The sequence below is a fragment of the Aspergillus aculeatus genome (assembly GCF_001890905.1).
Source record: "Aspergillus aculeatus ATCC 16872 unplaced genomic scaffold ASPACscaffold_1, whole genome shotgun sequence".
Taxonomy (NCBI): Eukaryota; Fungi; Ascomycota; class Eurotiomycetes; order Eurotiales; family Aspergillaceae; genus Aspergillus; species Aspergillus aculeatus.
Window position 1 is genome coordinate 1,955,700 of NW_017962976.1, and position 18,360 is coordinate 1,974,059.

The 18,360-nt window shown below is 50.6% G+C and overlaps 5 protein-coding genes across 5 annotated transcripts; 4 read left to right on the forward strand and 1 right to left on the reverse strand.

Annotated features, from left to right (window-relative positions):
* Positions 1-2,843: 2,843 nt before the first annotated feature.
* Positions 2,844-4,791, forward strand: ASPACDRAFT_21079 (putative R3H domain protein; the record flags this gene model as incomplete). Its single annotated transcript, XM_020198995.1, has 2 exons — positions 2,844-3,188; positions 3,253-4,791. 2 exons carry the CDS (start codon positions 2,844-2,846, stop codon positions 4,789-4,791), a joined length of 1,884 nt encoding a protein of 627 aa, XP_020061198.1.
* A 2,419-nt stretch (positions 4,792-7,210) lies between these two features.
* On the reverse strand, positions 7,211-8,077 carry htz1 (histone H2AZ; the record flags this gene model as incomplete). The annotated part of the gene is made up of 3 exons (XM_020202221.1): positions 7,211-7,458; positions 7,547-7,616; positions 7,979-8,077. The coding sequence occupies 3 exons, from the start codon at positions 8,075-8,077 to the stop codon at positions 7,211-7,213; spliced, it is 417 nt and encodes a 138-aa protein (XP_020061199.1).
* A 959-nt stretch (positions 8,078-9,036) lies between these two features.
* On the forward strand, positions 9,037-9,747 carry ASPACDRAFT_56289 (PHO88 family protein; the record flags this gene model as incomplete). The annotated part of the gene is made up of 3 exons (XM_020203109.1): positions 9,037-9,053; positions 9,149-9,309; positions 9,362-9,747. The coding sequence occupies 3 exons, from the start codon at positions 9,037-9,039 to the stop codon at positions 9,745-9,747; spliced, it is 564 nt and encodes a 187-aa protein (XP_020061200.1).
* A 1,940-nt stretch (positions 9,748-11,687) lies between these two features.
* On the forward strand, positions 11,688-13,417 carry gpdA (glyceraldehyde 3-phosphate dehydrogenase GpdA). Its single transcript, XM_020198126.1, has 7 exons — positions 11,688-11,888; positions 11,953-11,988; positions 12,048-12,061; positions 12,137-12,200; positions 12,274-12,958; positions 13,012-13,182; positions 13,241-13,417. The coding sequence occupies exons 1-7, from the start codon at positions 11,877-11,879 to the stop codon at positions 13,267-13,269; spliced, it is 1,011 nt and encodes a 336-aa protein (XP_020061201.1). The 5' UTR covers positions 11,688-11,876; the 3' UTR covers positions 13,270-13,417.
* Positions 13,418-13,965: 548 nt separating this feature from the next.
* hdaA (histone deacetylase hdaA) lies at positions 13,966-17,637 on the forward strand. The gene is made up of 15 exons (XM_020204211.1): positions 13,966-15,015; positions 15,081-15,369; positions 15,418-15,431; positions 15,494-15,632; positions 15,684-15,796; positions 15,849-15,976; positions 16,032-16,242; positions 16,291-16,402; positions 16,451-16,498; positions 16,553-16,616; positions 16,684-16,761; positions 16,812-16,897; positions 16,957-17,036; positions 17,091-17,197; positions 17,271-17,637. Exons 1-15 carry the CDS (start codon positions 14,424-14,426, stop codon positions 17,535-17,537), a joined length of 2,328 nt encoding a protein of 775 aa, XP_020061202.1. The 5' UTR covers positions 13,966-14,423; the 3' UTR covers positions 17,538-17,637.
* Positions 17,638-18,360: the final 723 nt, after the last annotated feature.

Sequence of the window (18,360 nt, forward strand, 5' to 3'; positions counted from 1 at the left end):
ACACCGTTAATAGGGGGTTGTTCAGGGGCAGCCAATTAGTCTGACAATTACAGCGGTAACAATACTCAAAGGCAGGACAATAACGAAAGGATAGATGCATGAATCAACCATCATGAGTCATTCAGTAATTCCGAGTAAACCGAGTAAATCCCAAGCCTCCGATAGAGTGTATCTGGTACCTGAATCTCCAGACTTTCAGGAGGTCCATCGACAGAAACGGCTCTTCCGTAATTAGTAGGGGTGTTGCTGCGATGGTGGTGGTGGTGGTGGTGGTGGTGGTGGTGGCCATACCTACCTAGTTACCTTACAATAGTTAACTTACCTAGTACCTAGTTAGCCCAGTGTGAGTTTAGAAAGGTATAGCCCCCGTAGTTAGGCTAGTCCCGGAAGGACGGTACTGTACGGAGTACTAGCCCTCTATACCCTCTCTGTACACTTCCCCAATTTTATTTCTCCTAAAAGTCCATTAGTATTCTTAGAGTCCTAAGAGTCCTAAGAGTAGACCACCCTGAGATGTGAGGTACTTAAGTACTTGGTCTGTTCCTGAGAGTTTCGATAGATCTCGTCCGCCTATTTCTGTATACGCATCCAACCAATTGTTCTTCTTGGTTCCTGTCCCAATACTGATTGATTCTCTCGAGTGTCACCACTGCAGCTCTCCTCAACTTCCGTAAGTGATTGTGATTTCTTTGATTTGCCGTTGATCATATGTATATGTTATACACATATATATAATTTGCCTCTTCTTCTCTCGGGCCCCAGCCTTCCCATCTCCATGGTCTAGCATCAATCTTGCAGACAGCCCCGATTCTGGATTTGCACCTGCATTGATCAACCACCAATCATCGTTGCTTGCCTCTTTTGGGCGAAGCCTCAGATTTCCATTCCTATTATAATCTGCCTCCGTTTCCCAACGTTTCCTAAACAATCGCTTCTCTGCTTGCCTCTGCCACCTTGAACGAGGTCTGCACAAGCAAAGCAGTTCAAAGTCTGAGGAGACTGAGGAAGGCAAGCGAAGTCGAGAAAGGCCGACGAACATCCCCACCAAGACAGAGAGGGTTGTATCGAGTGACCTCATTCGGTGATATCAGAGTTCTCCATCTCGCTCCATCCAGCCTCCCTTCGGCTTCGTTCCAAACTTCCATCTTCATCCTCAAAGCAAAACACCCGAGAAAGACACCAGAAGGGACAGAGAGCTAGAGAAGAGGGGACAGCGAAAAAAAAAAAGAGACCCATTTCAATTGCTAGGACTGGAGTAGTGCAACGAGAAAGGCAAAGCAAGACCACGACCACACAAGTCTAGCGAGCTTTCTGTCCACTGCATCCACTGGATACCCTCGATCTTCCCCGTCTCTTCGTCCCGTCCCTCATTGGCATTCATTGGCAGTTCAACTGCGGGAATCCCTTCGTCCCATTCGTTGTGTCTCTTCACTTTCTCTTCCCTTGAAGTTTCCCATTCTCTCCTGCCTGCTGCGCCTTGCCTTGCCAATCTATCTATTCATTCATCTGTGCCTGGGTGATCACCTTCTCCCGGACCACATCTTGAATTCCTCCGTGGTTGATTGATTGATTGTGAGCAAACTTTCCTCGTCACAAGCTTTTTCTTTTCATCCCATCTGCTCGAGTCTGTTTTGATTTGAATTGATTGTATCATTGCCTGTGAGAGTGATTACATACACCAGCCCACCCACATTTCAAAACCAACTGGTTCACGGAAGAAGGGCCAGAGAAGAGTGAGAAAGAGAAGAAAAGAGACAAGAGACAAGAGACACAGATCAAGGCCAAAACTAAGCGGTCGCCCGGCTTTTCTGCGTGCCGTTTGGCGTGCGTGCTCTGCTTTTGCTTTTGCTGCTCTGCTCTGCTTCTGTTTTGCTTTTGCTCTTTGCTCTTTGCTCTGTTCTGTGCTGCTTCAATTACACTTTGCTTTCCCTCTCTCCCGACGTCCCCCCCCCCCTTCCGTCCCTGTCCTTTCTTCCCTTTTTCTCTCCCTCCTGCCGGACCACCTCCTGCTACTTGCTCGTTCTCTTTTCTTTTCCTATTCTCCCTCCTCCCTCCCCTCCACCACCACAACCCACCACCTCCTTCTCCCCCTTCTCCACTATTCCGGGCCTCGTCTTCACATCGGCCTTCCGCACACACCAGGTCGGATTCCTGGTGTCTCTCCCACCCTCAACACCCACCACCACCACTACCTCCTCCACCCCTCCCCCCCACTCACCCAAGTAGTGGCAATTTCTCTTCCCTCTCTTTTCTCTTCCTCTTTCTTTTATTCACTTGTTTGTTATTATTCTCATCATTGTCACTGTTTTTTTCTTTTCTTTTTTTTTACATCACTTCCTATTTTCTTCCTGCCCCTTCCTCTGATCTCTATTCCATTCTCCCTTCTTGCCTGACTCTAATATCACTAGGGAAGTGGGAAGAAAAAAAGTTCCTGAAACCGATTAACGCCTGAGGATTCATACGGCCATTGATGACCCTTTCGTCACGAGACAACTAGTTCGCCTGCGATTTAGCCTCCTCTTCGCTTCTTCGCATTCCCCCTCTTTTTTCCACTTGCAACCGTCGCCGTCTTAGGTCATCCGCTTCTCGTTGGTGGTTGATCTTATCTTCGACCGTTCCCTCTCGAAATTTCGAAATTCCGCACGACTCGATCATCATCCGTGACTTATTGTCGTTGGGGGATTCATCTGTTACTGGTCCTAGCGCCTTATCGGTCGCTCCTATGTTTGAATAGTTTCTTCCGAATATCGGCTTCTCATTGAACGAATCGTTGTGTGGTGGATCTCAGTGCCCACATTCCTCGGGTTGGTCGTTTCTTGGGAATTTACAATTTCTCGGTCGCCATGAGTTATCAACAAGCTCAGGAAATGTATCATGACAATACTTCGGCGCGTTCCCCTGGTTCCCAGCGCCACCAGCAACCTCTGCACCGCCAGCCGTCGCGACAATTTGACGCGTACGGCCCTATGCCAGTGAACCTGTATGAGGACTCAATGGCTCGCTACGATTCTGGCCGGCTGGAGCGCCTGAACTCCTCGTTGCACAACAACGCCTACGCTTACGACCTGGCGGGTTCTCAGACGTGGAATCCCAATGGTTTCGCCAACGCCCAAGCACTGGGAGGCATCCGATCCGCATCGGCCAGCTTGAAGACCACCTCGCGCACCGGTCGAGCTGGTCTGCCAACTGTATGTCCCGCTCGCCCCTGACTGGTTTACTGTGATGTTGGGTCCGCTAACTTGGTTCTCATAGACGTGGCTCGATCAGCAGCCGGGCATCCCCAGTGGCTTTTCCAACCTTGGCCCCGGTCCTCTCCAGGGTAACGCGATGCGCCAGGAACCGACGGGCCCTTCGGAGGCAGATGATGAGCTCATCCCGACGGCCATTGTCATCAAGAACATTCCATTCGCAGTTAAGAAGGAGCAATTGGTACAGCTCATGACTGAGCTTAATCTGCCACTTCCCTATGCGTTCAATTACCATTTCGACAACGGTGTCTTCCGAGGACTGGCTTTCGCCAATTTCACTTCCGCAGAGGAAACTGCGACCGTCATCGAGGTTCTGAACCATTTCGAGCTGCAGGGTCGGAAATTGCGGGTTGAATATAAGAAAATGCTCCCTCTGCAGGAGCGCGAGCGGATTGAGCGTGAGAAGCGCGAGCGGCGTGGCCAGCTGGAAGAGCAGCACCGTCCTATGGCGACCTCTCAGCTGCAGACTCAGAGCTCCATGTCTTCTCTCACCTCCCACCTTCCCGCGACCTCTCCGTCGCCCGTGTCGCAGCGGGGTCAGAAGCTGGGTAAGATGCTTCCTCATGTTTTGCGCTATTTGCGTATCGCTAACGATTCTCATCTGTCCACAGACGTCGATCTGAACGACAGCACAACACTGTCATATTATTCGCAATTGCTGCTTTTCAAGGAGGATACCGCCCGCGACTCCATGGTGTTCCCGGCCAACCTTTCGCCTATCCAGCGCCGTACGGTGCACACCCTTGCCCACAACATGGGACTTGGGCATGCGTCCCGTGGGTCAGGAGAGCAGCGACAGGTTCAAGTCTTCAAGGTTGCACCCGGTACTAATGTGAGCCCGCCCATGTCGTCTATTCCTGCTCCAGTCCAGCCGATCGAAACGGCACGTCGGGGACTCAACCGGGCAGCCACCATTGATTTCAGTGAGTCTCGGGGCGACGGACCCACCCCTTTCAACACCCTGCGCGGACAGCCATCTGGCTTTCTCGGAGTCTTGGACTCCCCCGGCAACTTCGGGAACACACAGAACCTGCGGGCGGCGAAATCGTTTGCCGACTTGCGCTCTTACACCCCCTCGCCCGTGCCCTCCTCTGCGAGCTTCCCTGCCGCCTTGCAGTCCAACGGTGCACGTCTTCAGCACTATGACGGCACCGCCAGCGGCACGTCCAACACCCCTACCCTGACGTCCGCCCCGTCCGGCTCCTCTCTCGGCATGCAGCGTGACGACAGCCTGTTGGTGAACAGCCTGAGCAGTCTTTCTTTGGGAACTGGGATTGGAGGGCCTAATGCGAGCCCGCGGAGATTGAGGGGTATGTTTTCTTGGGAGCAGCCGGAAAGTCAGCCCTCCAGCGCTGGTCCCATTGGTAGTAACCGATCCATCGGAGTTGGATTTGACGGACAGTCACAGGAGCGCATGCCCATTAGACAGCCGCGAGGCCCGATGCCCGAGAAAGGCCCAGGATTTCGACGCCCGACCGGACACCAAACGCGTGGGAGTGATGAGTTGCGCACCAGCTCCGGAGTGGAAATTATTGTGGAGTAAAATCAATTGATGGGAGACGAAGACGACGAAACTTGTTAGATTGCTTTGCCGCAAGATGCATACGACTCTTATATCACGAGGCCTGATCCTGTTCTGCGATTATTGGCTTACGATTCGATGAGGGATGACGAGATGACACTCTACCGAGAGAACCACAAAAGAATATTTCTCTGATCTAGCCAAGTTTAGACGTTATTTTTGGGGCAGCCCAGCAGGCACGCTGTTTGAACGGACTCTTTATGTTTTCTCCTTGCTGCGCGGAAAAAATCACATCAGAAAAACGAAATCTCTGAACTTTTGAGACGCGGGCGCCTTGCATGCAGAATCATCACTATCTATTCAGATCTTATGACCCCTGAAGCTCGATCAAGTTGGGTCGGCGGAAAGCAAGATAAAATCTCATTTTATTCTCGAGGGAAAGAAGACTACGAAGGACGACCACAGAAAAGAAAAAGAACTCCGATGTCTGTTATATTGGCAAGAGAGATGATGACCTACCAGCATTTGCATCTTCACTATCTATTTCTTTTTCTTGTTTGTTTATCTGTTTGTATATGGGGCGATCTGCATCAATTAATGTTTTTTTCTCTCTTCTTCTATCCTTTGCTCCCCTTTCTTTCGCTCTTTGTGGCAATCCTTGTTCTTGACTCCTTCAGGTCTAGGCACGCGTGTGGTGTGGCCGATGCTCGTTGGGCCGGTCTCTCTCACAAGGCTGCATTTGCATCTGCGTTGCGCCTGATGCCTGGTCCGTTCCCTTTGACCGGGCTCTTATATCTGAGGGTTTGTTTGTGCATTTGTAATCCAGTCACCATCGTTTGAGGAATCTTATCGCATGGACATCTTCCGAGCAGAGGGCGCATTGTTGGGGCGGAACGCCTAAATCCTGATGCATGCAATGGGTTCCAGTTCTCGGTCTGAGAGAAGAACAGTTCGTGACGGGTGCTTGCATTCTTTGCTATCTGCTGAAGAGTTCTGCTTGGCCGTTGTCCTTTTTCTCTATGCCAGGGCAACAGTCTCTACCGATGTGTGGATGGGTTTTTTTTCATTTCTTATTGAAGTATGATCGACATGAACTTTGTACGTGTACTGTGTATCAGCTATTGACCATTCTTTCTTTCTTATTCACTCCTTCTCTCCTACTACTAGACTGTCGAGTAATGGGGTGTAATGTATTGATTGCCTTTTGATTTTCGGGGTCTATTGTCTGTTTGACATGGAGTGGGTTACTCATTATTGTATCGTTCTCTTACCTCCAGATGTACTGAATTTCTCTAATGTGTTGGTCATTAAGAGGTAAGATTCGAGGTATCGAAAGGACCTTATGTTATATGGACTTTTTGGAACACGGCCTGCACTATCTTTGGCCTGTAGTTCCAGCGTATTCCACGCTTTGTAACTACTCAAATTCAAACTTGAAATGACCATCTGTACACCATCGGCTCTCTCCCTCCCTCTCTATCTAGATCACAGTGGTGAGGGAGATATAGTTGTTGCGAAATGGCAATGTTGGTGTTCTGCGCTGTCCCGTGCTGCGTGCTTAGTTAAGTCGATTAGTTAAGTTCACGCCTAAGATTATATATTTTCTGCACAGGACCTACCGGACTCGATGCTCCCGGATCCCCGTTTGTTTCTTTGTCGTCCATCATTTGAGCCAAAGGTTCGGTTCCATTTCCCCTTCCAAACTATTTATTTGGGCCAACGTTACATAATACAAATGACTGAGATGCAGTAACACTCGTCTTCATTCAACGTGCATAAGTCTATTCATTGCGAAGACCCCCGGCCTTTGAAAAGGTTTGGGCATTTATGTCTTGATCTACTGTCAATTACTCTCAAACACACCGCTCTCTCCAAGAATAGTCAACCTGTTCTACAATTTTAACCAAAAGTCAAACTGTCTTATCATGTGACAAGGGGAGGATATATCCGAATCAGTCTCGTCAAGTGCAGTCAGAGCACAAACAACACCATTTCATAGTAGATTATAAGGAGACATGGAGAAAGATAGATAGACACGTCAACGGCAGTAACACGAGAAGAATAGTCAATAAAATAAAACCGACTGCCGAGATATTCCCTTTTTCCCATTACAGCGCCCTGGATAGAAATGAAAACAAGAAGTTTAAGTGGAGACAAGGATAGAAAAAAACTGTCGGGGGGATAAGCACATGAAAGAAAGCAGAAAGAGACAAACAGAGCTAAAGAAACATTTCGAACAGGTAGCGTGCCGGGGGAGGGTAAGAAAATGTGCCCGCTGTATCCACTCCTCTTGCAAGATCTTCGGATCATGCTGACCAAGGGCCACAAGCGAGGTGAAAACTAAAGGCATGTAAAACGGGCTTAGTTCGCCCCGGTTTTGAATTCATCATTATCGAAACGCCGTTTGTTCGTCGGGTATCCGGTCCGCCGTTAAGAGGGTTTAAGCGTCAGTCTTGCTTTTCTTCTTCTGTTCGACCTTCAGCAGCAGTGCGCGGTTGATGCGTGGCAGAACACCACCGAAAGCAATCGTAGCACGGATGAGAGTATCCAGTTCCTCGTCTCCACGGATCGCGAGCTGCAAGTGACGGGGCGTGATACGCTTGACTTTCAGATCCTTGGCGGCGTTTCCGGCAAGTTCGAGGACTTCGGCGGTCAAGTATTCGAGGACGGCAGTGACATAGACAGCAGCTGTGAGCGGTATTTGTCAGCAAATTCTTGGAGGAGATGGGAGATTTTAGCAGCAGTGAAGAGGACACTCTGCGACAGATGGGCATACCCTTGGCACCAACGCGCATCTTGTTCTGTGTGTTGTTCTTCAAGAAACGCTTAACACGTCCACAAGGGAACTTAACAACTAAATGTCAGTTTATGGATTCAAAGCAAGAGCAATAGATGAACGCATGTTGGGGGTCAAAAGTCAGAATCGAGGGCGGGGGGTGGGAGGGGGATTCAAGGCGCGGATGATCGGGTCTCTTGCTTCGCACGGAAACAGCCAGCGCGCTTGTGAGCCATAAATATACAAGCGACCATCTGAATCAGAGAGCAGACCAAGAATAGCCAGACGTCAAGGAGACAGCATGCATGAGGGGCAGAGGGAAAAACTTCCCATTACAGCTGCCCCCAACCACGCGTTCCCGCGACTTGCCGATTAACGCCGTGACCAACGCCACTCCCAGGAGGAAGGAAGAAAGAGACTGAGATTACGGACCTGCAGACCGGCCTTTGCGCTGTGAGACTTCTGGCTCTTCCCCGCAGAGTCCTTGGAGCCACCCTTTCCACCGATGGACTTTCCCTTTCCGCCAGGCATCGTGAATAGTTTCGAAAGGTGGGACCGGAAGGATTAAAATTTCGCGTCAATCGAGGATTAAAAGGGGTGGAGTACGATGGTGGAAGTTGTAGCGATCCGATGCACCTCAAGCACGCGCGTTGTTGATGGTTGAAGGAGTCAGAAATGTCAAAGCCATCCTGGTCGCTAAAGACGGGCGTCGAACGTGGAGCGACGCTAGTCCCGATTTAGGAACCTGCTCAGCTGCCTACCACGGAGAGGTCTCGATCAGCATAGAGTATGCCAGTCGGCTGGCCTCACCAAAGAGCATGGTTCTGGATGCCGCTATAGATTTTGAAGAGTATTTGCACAAGCACGAGGTAAGGCTCGATCTGCAATCAGCAACCAAACAGACAGTCTGGGGAGGTTAGTTATTGAAGTGTCTATACCACCGCTGGGTCGAGTCATTCAAGTCTTGATGCAGCGATGGTTCAAGGCGCCACTTTTGTCAGAGAAAATCATTGAGCTGGATAGCATCTCTCCAGGTTGTTCTTCATGTCGAAGAGTCTCAAGCTGCATCAAATTGTGCGGGGTTGAGGTTTCTTGACTGTATGTAGAGACGCAGTTGAGGTTGGTAGGAGAGTGTGCAGAGCATGATGGTCGCTGGACTGGTTACATAATCAGAGCAGGTGATCTCTAAGTGCGCTTGCCAATCAGGTGGGCTAACTCGATGCCTTAAGGCCCCAACAGCTCTGCTTATCGCTGACGTTATCTGGGTCGCGTGTAGCATAGATAGCGCTATACCGAAAGTGGCAAATTGCGACCACGTGACAGTACGCTATCAGGACAGCTGGCACACTTTCCCGGGGCTCCAGTTCCGCAGTTTAGGAAGTTTCTGTCCTTGCACGCGTGTCTCCATCTTTGTTTCACCCCATCGTGCACTGCTCCTCATCTTCAAAGGGTCCCCTTAGGCCTCCAGCACTGCCGTTCAATCCGTCAAGATGGTGTCCCCTCAAGTGTGAGTCCTTTCGAAGCCTTCCTCTCCGAAATCGAAGCAAAAATCGTTGTCGCCTCCCGAAAATGGCATTACTGACAGTGTATTCCTTGTCGCAGTACCAACCTCGCCATCATCGTGGTGATGATGCAGCTGGCCAAGAAGGTTCCCTTCGAGAACCCCGATGTCCTCCTTCTTGTTCGTTGCATGTACATCTTGTCCAACGTGATCATCCTGGGTCTCTACTTGTATACTCAGGCCAAGATCAACAAAAAGAATGGTATGTCTGGAGTGGGCGGAATGTCGATAAAACTTCACTAATCAATTTTTAGACTTGACTACGCTTAAGTATGTCGAGCCTGCTCCCATGGGTAGCAACGAGGAGCCTCGCCCGGTGACTACCACCAACGCTGAGTACGACAAGGGACAGCTGCGCCAGCTGATCCGTGGACAACTCATGGGTGTCGGCATGATGGGTGTGATGCACCTCTACTTCAAGTACACCAACCCCCTCTTGATCCAGTCGATCATTCCTCTCAAGAGTGCCTTTGAATCCAACCTGGTCAAGATTCACATCTTCGGCAAGCCTGCTACCGGTGACCTTCAGCGCCCTTTCAAGTCTGGCAACAGCTTCATGAACCAGGGCCAGGTCAAGACCGACAAGGCTTCAGTCGAGAGCGCCGAGAAGAACTGGCGGGGTGGTGTCAAGGAGGAGTAGATTGAGAGGCCTTGGGTAACAGACGCGCGAGTAGATCGCACATGTTTTGTACCTCTTGTATTTTATAGATGCCTTGCCATTGGAGCGGAGTCGAGTCGAGCTGCGTTGCTGCTGCTTTGCTTTGATCTTCACTTCTAATGATAGTGCCGATGGGTTTACGATATTCTTTTCTTTTTTTCTCATCTTTGTAGTCAAGTTATTGGTCACTTCGTTAGTAAGCATGCTATCCTGCTGCCTATTTGTGAACTCGTGTGCATGTATCTGCTTCAACAGACTAAGCAGACGCCTTCATAATCGAGGCATATGAATGACGAAGTGGCGATGGAGTCGATTGCTTCGCCGACTATGACCGAATTGGCCTATATTCTTCTTGAACAGGATGCTATTTCTATTTGCAAGCTGAGTGAAATAATCCCGCAAATCCGCAAACCTGTCACCTGCAGCAGGGATGGCGGTAACGACGGATTTGGACGTGCTCATATGTGGAGTCAGACCCCGATTAAACAAGCGAAGGGGTTCCTCCGTTCGCTTTGACTGCCGGACTATCCGCCTGCCTGAGGCCTTACTCCCGATCCAGGGCACCAGAAATTCGCCTCCGAAGGCTGATTCTGTATTTCTAATCCTTTCATTGTACTCGTAGATCATGCTATGCTCCAATGATGACTCGAAGACTGTGTGCCATCATTGCTGCTGCTGGTCGAACTGTTGAGTGTCACGATTTCTTTCTTTGCATTGCAATTGGATATAATAGTTTTGCACAGAGCGGCAGAGCCTGTGCAGTCTTCCACTAATCACAGAAGAATCAAAGCCCGACAGAAAAAAAAAGAGAAAAAGAAAAATTCAATCTGGGACCCAGCGCGTGATGGTTGACATGGTCGCCGGTGAATCTTTTCAGGCACCCTCGGTGTCAAAGTCCAGTTGAAGCTCTCCCCAGGCCCGCTTTCAGCGTCCCAAGCAATGGTCCAGCCAGGGCGGATAAAAGAGATGGAGGGGCACGATTGCCAAGAGGGGGGAGAAGGGGGGGGGACGAGGATCATCATAAGCCCGAACCGAGCAATCCAAACGGGCCGAAGCTGGATGCGGCAAATCTTAGTAAGATCATGGATGGACCGATTGCGGGCACCCGGTATCTCCTTTCAGTTGGGGTTATTGGGGTTGATGGTGGTGGTGGTGGTGGTGGTGGTGGATGAGTGAGTGTGTGAGGTTGTCTGAGTGCTCGGTACCTCGTACTCCAATGTGAGTGACTGAATGGGGGAATCAAAGTATAGTCGTGCCAGGGGATGGTGGCCTGTTGTTACATCATTCCTTCAGTGTCTCTCCTCTTCTACCCTAACACATCATGGGTCATGGATCATAACACCACTCAATGCATCACCCTCGGCTGAGCCCATTCCCGTAAATGCGAGAATAACCTGTCTTTACCCGGAGAGCAATCTGGCTCATAACCTAGGCTCTCCAGCATCACGAAAAGAGGAGCAAGTAGTATTTCCGACGATGCTGGTAAAAGATTCTCGAGAATTGGAGTGAGTACCCGGCGTGATAGCTTTATAGCTCGCTCATTGGCCCAGACGGCAGCTGCCGAGGGGAAAGGTGGGAAGTCTGGGAGGCCCAGATATCGTGAATCTCCTGCTTTGCCCGGTGTATGAAACCGGAAAAGGCTATGGGGGAACTGGGGAGCGGCGCATGTCGGGACAATCAATAGGGCAAATCCCACGCTGACCAGCTTGGCGCATTTCTGGGTGTTTCTGACCGTTCTGGTCAGTAGTGGTGGCAGAGTGGCAGAGCTTGCCGCAGCCTTTGCCCCGTCTGTCTGTTCGGTGTAGTGACCGGGTCGTTGCGTCAGTCGATTGTCTGTCCCGCTATCCTTTTTCTACCTTCCCCTCCCCCGCCTGTTGGGAAACTTTTCTCTCCTTTCTCTTACTCTCTCTCTTTCTCTCTCCATCATCATCTTCTCTTCCATCCTTCTCCCCCAAGTAACTTCATCCAAACAGTAAGTTCTTTCTTCACAGCATCCATTCTTTTCCTGTTCTTCCCATCTGTGTATACTCCAGCTTCCTCCCGCCAAGCTACCGTTCCGTCTCCAAGCGTTCTACTAACCAGCTACCCCGCCAAACAGACACATCTACACAATGGCTCCCAAGGTACGCCTAATGAAGGCAATGAGCTCGGTTTTCATCGCGCTGTTACTCACCTAAGTAATTCTAGGTCGGTATCAACGGCTTCGGTCGTATTGGACGTATTGTGAGTGGCCTTGAGACTCTTGCTGCGAATGAGTGCCGTTCTAACAACCCTTTCTCCAGGTCTTCCGTAATGCGTGAGTGCTATCACTGCGGCTCCAATGGATCCGGGCCTTCCGGAAAACCAATTAGTACTAACAGCTTGTCTACAGCATCAACTCTGGTGACGTCGAGGTTGTTGCCGTCAACGACCCCTTCATTGAGACCCACTATGCTGTATGTGGTTGCCAACATCTGCTACCAGCAGCAAAGAGTCACTGGCTGACCGAGCTCGATGCTCATGATGTAGGCCTACATGCTCAAGTACGACAGCACCCACGGCAAGTTCAACGGTACCATCGAGACCTACGAGCAGGGCCTCGTTGTCAACGGCAAGAAGATCCGCTTCTTCGCTGAGCGTGACCCCGCTGCCATCCCCTGGGGTCAGGAGGGTGCCGACTACGTTGTCGAGTCCACCGGTGTCTTCACCACCCAGGAGAAGGCCTCTGCTCACTTGAAGGGTGGTGCCAAGAAGGTCATCATCTCTGCTCCCTCTGCCGATGCCCCCATGTTCGTCATGGGTGTCAACAACACCGAGTACAAGAAGGACATCAACGTTCTCTCCAACGCCTCTTGCACCACCAACTGCCTTGCTCCCCTCGCCAAGGTCATCAACGACAAGTTCGGTATCGTTGAGGGTCTCATGACCACTGTCCACTCCTACACCGCCACCCAGAAGGTTGTCGATGCCCCCTCCAGCAAGGACTGGAGAGGTGGCCGTACTGCTGCCCAGAACATCATCCCCAGCTCCACTGGTGCTGCTAAGGCTGTCGGCAAGGTCATTCCTTCCCTCAACGGCAAGCTCACCGGTATGGCCATGCGTGTCCCCACCGCCAACGTTTCCGTTGTCGACTTGACCTGCCGTCTCGAGAAGTCTGCCACCTACGACGAGATCAAGCAGACCCTCAAGGCTGCCTCTGAGGGCGAGCTCAAGGGTAAGTACCGTGTGTGTGGTTTTTGGTTGAACCTCTTGCTGACCATCCAATAGGTGTTCTCGGCTACACTGAGGACGACATTGTCTCCTCCGACCTGAACGGTGACAGCCACTCCTCTATCTTCGATGCCAAGGCCGGTATCGCCCTCAACCCCAACTTCGTCAAGCTCGTCTCCTGGTACGACAACGAGTGGGGTTACTCCCGCCGTGTTGTTGACCTCATTGGTAAGTTTACTGATTTTTGTCAAGCATTTGTGTACCGTTATCTAACCCGTGTGTACAGCCTACATCGCCAAGGTCGACAGCCAGTAGGAATCAGGACGGAAGGACCTCAAGAGCCTGCTTTGAGTGCGTGGCTTCAATTGCCTAGCTTCGGCTTGCTCTCATGGAAACCCGCTTTAGTAAAAGCATGTGATGACGTACTATTAATGAAATGACACAACTGTTCATATTTGTTCAATTCTCTCTCTACCCGTAAATCTGGCTTCCTTGCGGCTTCTCATTGTAGATGTGCTTCTTTCCATAAGAGGTGCAATTCTTCTCAGACATTGGATAACGTCGCAGCAAAAAATCGACTTTGGGATATGCGGTGGTGATGGCACTACAAATTTGATTAAGCTCTGGCAAATGAGCAGACTGTAAATTGTTGATACGCGTTGATTAGCGGGAGGTAAGCTTGTTATCGCCGAACAGGATAAATTCCAGTTGTCTTCCGCTAAACCGCGGCAAATTCTCGGAGCAGCGCAAGGTTGATAGTCGTTGTTGACCGTGCTTGAAGTTCGTTCTTATTCGACAATTATACTGCCCCATTTTAATCTCACTCATCAGAAGGCTCCTTTCAGCTCTTGATCGCGTTTTCCGTCCGAGTCCGAGGAACTGTGAGGAAGTGGCCAGATTTGGGATTTGAAGGGCGGGGGTCACGTGGAGCGCAGCTAAACTGCGGAATTTCGAGCTCTACCATTGATTCGAGATTCTTAGTCCAGAACGCCTCCGCTGGTGTGCTTCGGTGGGTGCTTTTCTGTACCAACAGCCACGATTATAACCTCAGAGGAGAGTCTTGGCTTGAACACTGGTCCTCATCATATACCTGTCGTTGCTTATACGACGCCAGTCGTGCCTCATTGGTCGTTCGATTTCGTGGGTCTTCCCTGTGGTCCCCGGGCCTTAGTACAAGTGATCTAAAGTGCCCTTGTTACTTGTGATCCTGCCACCCTCCAAGATATCAAGCAAACCTCCCATTCTTCGGCCTTGGCCCTCAACAAATTCGACAATCTCTCTCAGCTAGATCGTCTCTTCCGAGGCTGCATCCTCATTTTGACTTGACCTTTTTTGACTTCACTTAATCTTTCCCAGGGGCATTTTGTAGAACCTCTATTTCGTCCTTGGCTTGACCATGAGGTGTTGATTTGGCCCAACTGGAATTCGGTCAAAGCGGAAGTCAGAGAAATTGCTCCAGGCTCATCGCGATGGCACTAGAGGGCGACGAAGACACCGTCATGGGTGAGGCGGGCAACCCAGGTGCGCCTTATGGGCCCTCTCAGCCATCGATTACATCTCCGCTGCTGGGTCAGACATTCAAGCTGCCTTTGTCGCGCCACCCACTCAACTCACAGCCTCTCTCTGCCTTCTCGAAGCCGGAGCATGAAGGCGGCATTTCTCCTCCCAAGAGCCTGCCCAAGTCTGTAGACTCCGGTGATGTGATTGGCGACGACGAGAAAAATGATAGTCTTGTTGAAGAGAACTCCGACTGGTCCGATGGGGATGCAGTCGCTCGAACTGGCCTCCCGCTCGCCTCACTTCCTTCAGGTTTATGCTATGATGTGCAAATGCGTTATCATTGCGAAGTGCGGCCCACTGCAGACGTTCACCCGGAGGATCCAAGACGCATTTACTACATATACAAAGAGCTGTGCCGAGCTGGACTCGTCGATGATCCCGAGTCAAGTCAACCTCTCGTATCCCGACCTCTGAAAAGGATCAATGCTCGCAATGCTACCGAGGAGGAGATCTCCCTTGTCCACACGCCTGATCATTACGCCTTTGTAGAAAGCACTCAAGGTACTGATACCCCCCCTCCTTTGCTCGCAGTAACGGCGCGGAAGTCTCCTAACTAGCTGTGTCAGATATGACGGATGATGAACTCATTGCGTTGGAACATACACGCGATTCCATCTATTTCAACAAACTCACCTTTGCTTCTTCTATCCTGTCTGTGGGAGGGGCCATCGAGACGTGCTTGGCCGTTGCTACCCGCAAGGTGAAGAATGCTATTGCTGTGATTCGACCCCCTGGCCATCACGCCGAGCATGACAAGACTATGGGATTCTGTCTGTTCAATAATGTTTCGGTTGCAGCGCGTGTCTGCCAGCAACAGCTGGGCGAGAGCTGTAGGAAGATCTTGATTCTCGATTGGTGAGCCTAGCCATTCTAGTGTACTTGACTGTGACTAACATGCTCAAGGGACGTTCATCACGGTACTTGATTAAGCCCTGATTCCTCACTTGGGTTGATTTGCATTGGCTTATATACTTGGCAGGAAATGGCATTCAGAAAGCATTCTATGATGACCCAAACATTCTCTACATCTCGCTCCATGTCTATCAAGAGGGAAAGTTCTATCCCGGAGGCGATGAAGGAGACTGGGACCACTGCGGTGGTGGCGCCGGTGTTGGACGGTATGGCATTCCTGCTTCTTTACGTCACAGCGATGACTGACATTTGACAAGCAATGTGAATATTCCGTGGCCAAGTCAGGGAATGGGCGATGGTGACTACATGTACGCTTTCCAACAAGTGGTCATGCCCATCGCCCAGGAGTTCAATCCCGACCTTGTCATCAGTATGTCGACCTTTGCTCTGGCGGCTCAAGTCTCCGAGACTGACATATATAGTTGCTTCTGGATTCGACGCTGCTGCAGGCGATGAGCTTGGAGGTTGTTTCGTGACACCAGCTTGCTATGCTCATATGACGCACATGCTTATGACGCTTGCCAATGGCAAGGTTGCTGTCTGTCTGGAGGTTTGCCGTCCCTCAGGGAATGCATAGAAGCACCAGGGCTAAGATGGAATATTAGGGTGGCTATAATTTCCGGTCGATTTCGAAATCTGCTCTTGCCGTTACAAAGACTTTGATGGGTGACCCCCCAGACCGTCTGCATTCCACCACGCCGTCTGAAGCTGCAACAACGACTGTGAGACGCGTGATGATGATTCAGTCGGCCTATTGGAGCTGCATGTATCCGAAGGCACCGAAACAGGAGGGACACTTCACTGATCGACTCCACGGTAAGAGGACTTCACGGATCGCTCGATCGGAGACTAACAAGTCTGCAGATGTCATCCGTGCTTATCAATCCAAGCAGCTGTATGACAACTACAAACTGACATCCCTTTACATATACCGTACTGCTATCTCGAAGTCATTTGAGAATCAAGTCCTTGCGAGGTAAATCGAGCGCTCGATGGGATACGATCCTGACTGACCGGTTACAAGCCCGAACTACCACCAGGCCAAACCTCTTCTTGTCTTCTTTCATGACCCGTGAGTATTCGCGGACAACGTGAACGTGGGGGATCCTTTGCTGATGATGAGCAGGCCTGAGATCATGAGTCTGCCTCATCCCGTCACCAACAAATTAGAGGCTCATAATTGCTGGCTGGTATGTCGAGACTGTGAAGTGTTTTTCGTCATCTGCTGACAAACACTAGGCTGATGTTTTATTGAAGGACTATGTTGGATGGGCCGTGGAGAAAGGTTATGCGGTCATCGACGTCAACATCCCGAAACATGTGACTATTGATCCGGTCAGTTTGTGATGTTCTCAGTCCTTCTCATGGATACTGATTCTTGACAGTCTTCCGGGAAGTACGAAGATGAAGACGACAATAGACCTACCGCCACGGAGGAGCTCGCTGGCTATCTCTGGGATAACTATATCGAGTATGTCTTTACACCGCTAGCACTGAGCGGTAGACCTTTGATTAACAGGTATCTTTTAGACCAAATGAAGCGACTGAGATCTTTTTCATTGGCATTGGCAACGCTTTCTACGGAGTGGCCAACCTATTAATCAACCGCGGTAAGATGATTGAGGGGTATGCATGGCTGTGAGACATGGCTAACGCCGGGACAGAGACATTGTACAAACGTGTCAACGGAGTGGTCTCCTTTGTGGCCGAGAACCCTGTTCGTGCGGTCGCCTCCCATACCCAAGTCTGGCTCTCGCGGTGGTACAAAGACGTAAGTCTGAATTATGAGATCCTTTTTTCTTTTTCCGATTCTCGGCTTGGAGCTGACAGCCAGCCTCGTGAAGAACTCGCTCGTATTCGTCTCGCACACGCACGGGGTTTGGACGAGTCTGCAGCGCAAGCCTTCTAAACGCTACGGTCTCCTCGTGCAGTCGCCCAAGGCGGGGCTGAGCGAGATGCTCATGCATCACAAGAACGAGGTGTACCAGTGGATCTCGGAGCGTGCGGACGTGGCGGATAGCGAGGAAACCGAGGATGAGAAGCTCAAGAGACGGTCGCCTACCAAGGGGGCTGCTACTGGGGAGGGTCAGCGTGGACCGGGTACAAGCTGAGTTTCAGTTCCGGAATGCGCAGAAGTTAGATCTAGATATTGGTTATGGGGCAAGGAAGAGGGGGGGGATTAGTGGGTTCGCTTGTACCAAATCCATGCATAAATTCTTAGTTCATCAGTTGAGTTTCTGGAAGGTCGGAAAAGGGACCATCGGCTACGCATACTCTATTTGAGTGGTAGTGTGATAGATGCAGTGTCTTGTAGTGGCATGTTCCTCTCCAGGGTCTCGGCACACCACCTATAGCCTCAAGCCTGGAGAAGGGACTCAGCTCGTTCCTGGCGTTGCATTGCGGCTAAGACACGTTGATTTTGGACCACCTACACGTGCTGTCACGGCCTATTTCCAGTGCTGCTGCTGCTGACGATGGGGTAAAGAATCAAAATCAGATCCAGTAACCGAACCGTCCCTGCTCAGTGGTCCATTTAAAGTAAAGTCAGTGTACCTACAACTATAACCGCTGTAGTCAGTTTTTACCCCAAATTCCCACCACGAATCCTGCAAGCCATGGATCAAGGGTCTACTCAATTCTATAGATAGTATCCTCCTGCCTGCAGAAGGCATCTGAAAACCGAACACGAGCCAAGAGACGCAGTCCAATTCTCCGACTCTCCGACCCCTTTTCCCTTCCATATTGTCTTGTTCCCGGGAAGACCCTGGAAAAGCAAGGTGAAACCCAACCAAGTAGACTCTGACCGCGAAGTTACATAGAGTTCTACCAGTCTAAGGTTACTTGGATTGTTTGTGTCTTGCCTTGTAGCCTATGATTTTGACTCAGATCCTGCGCATGTTGTTTCTGGGGGGAGTGAGGAGTGGGGTGGGGGTG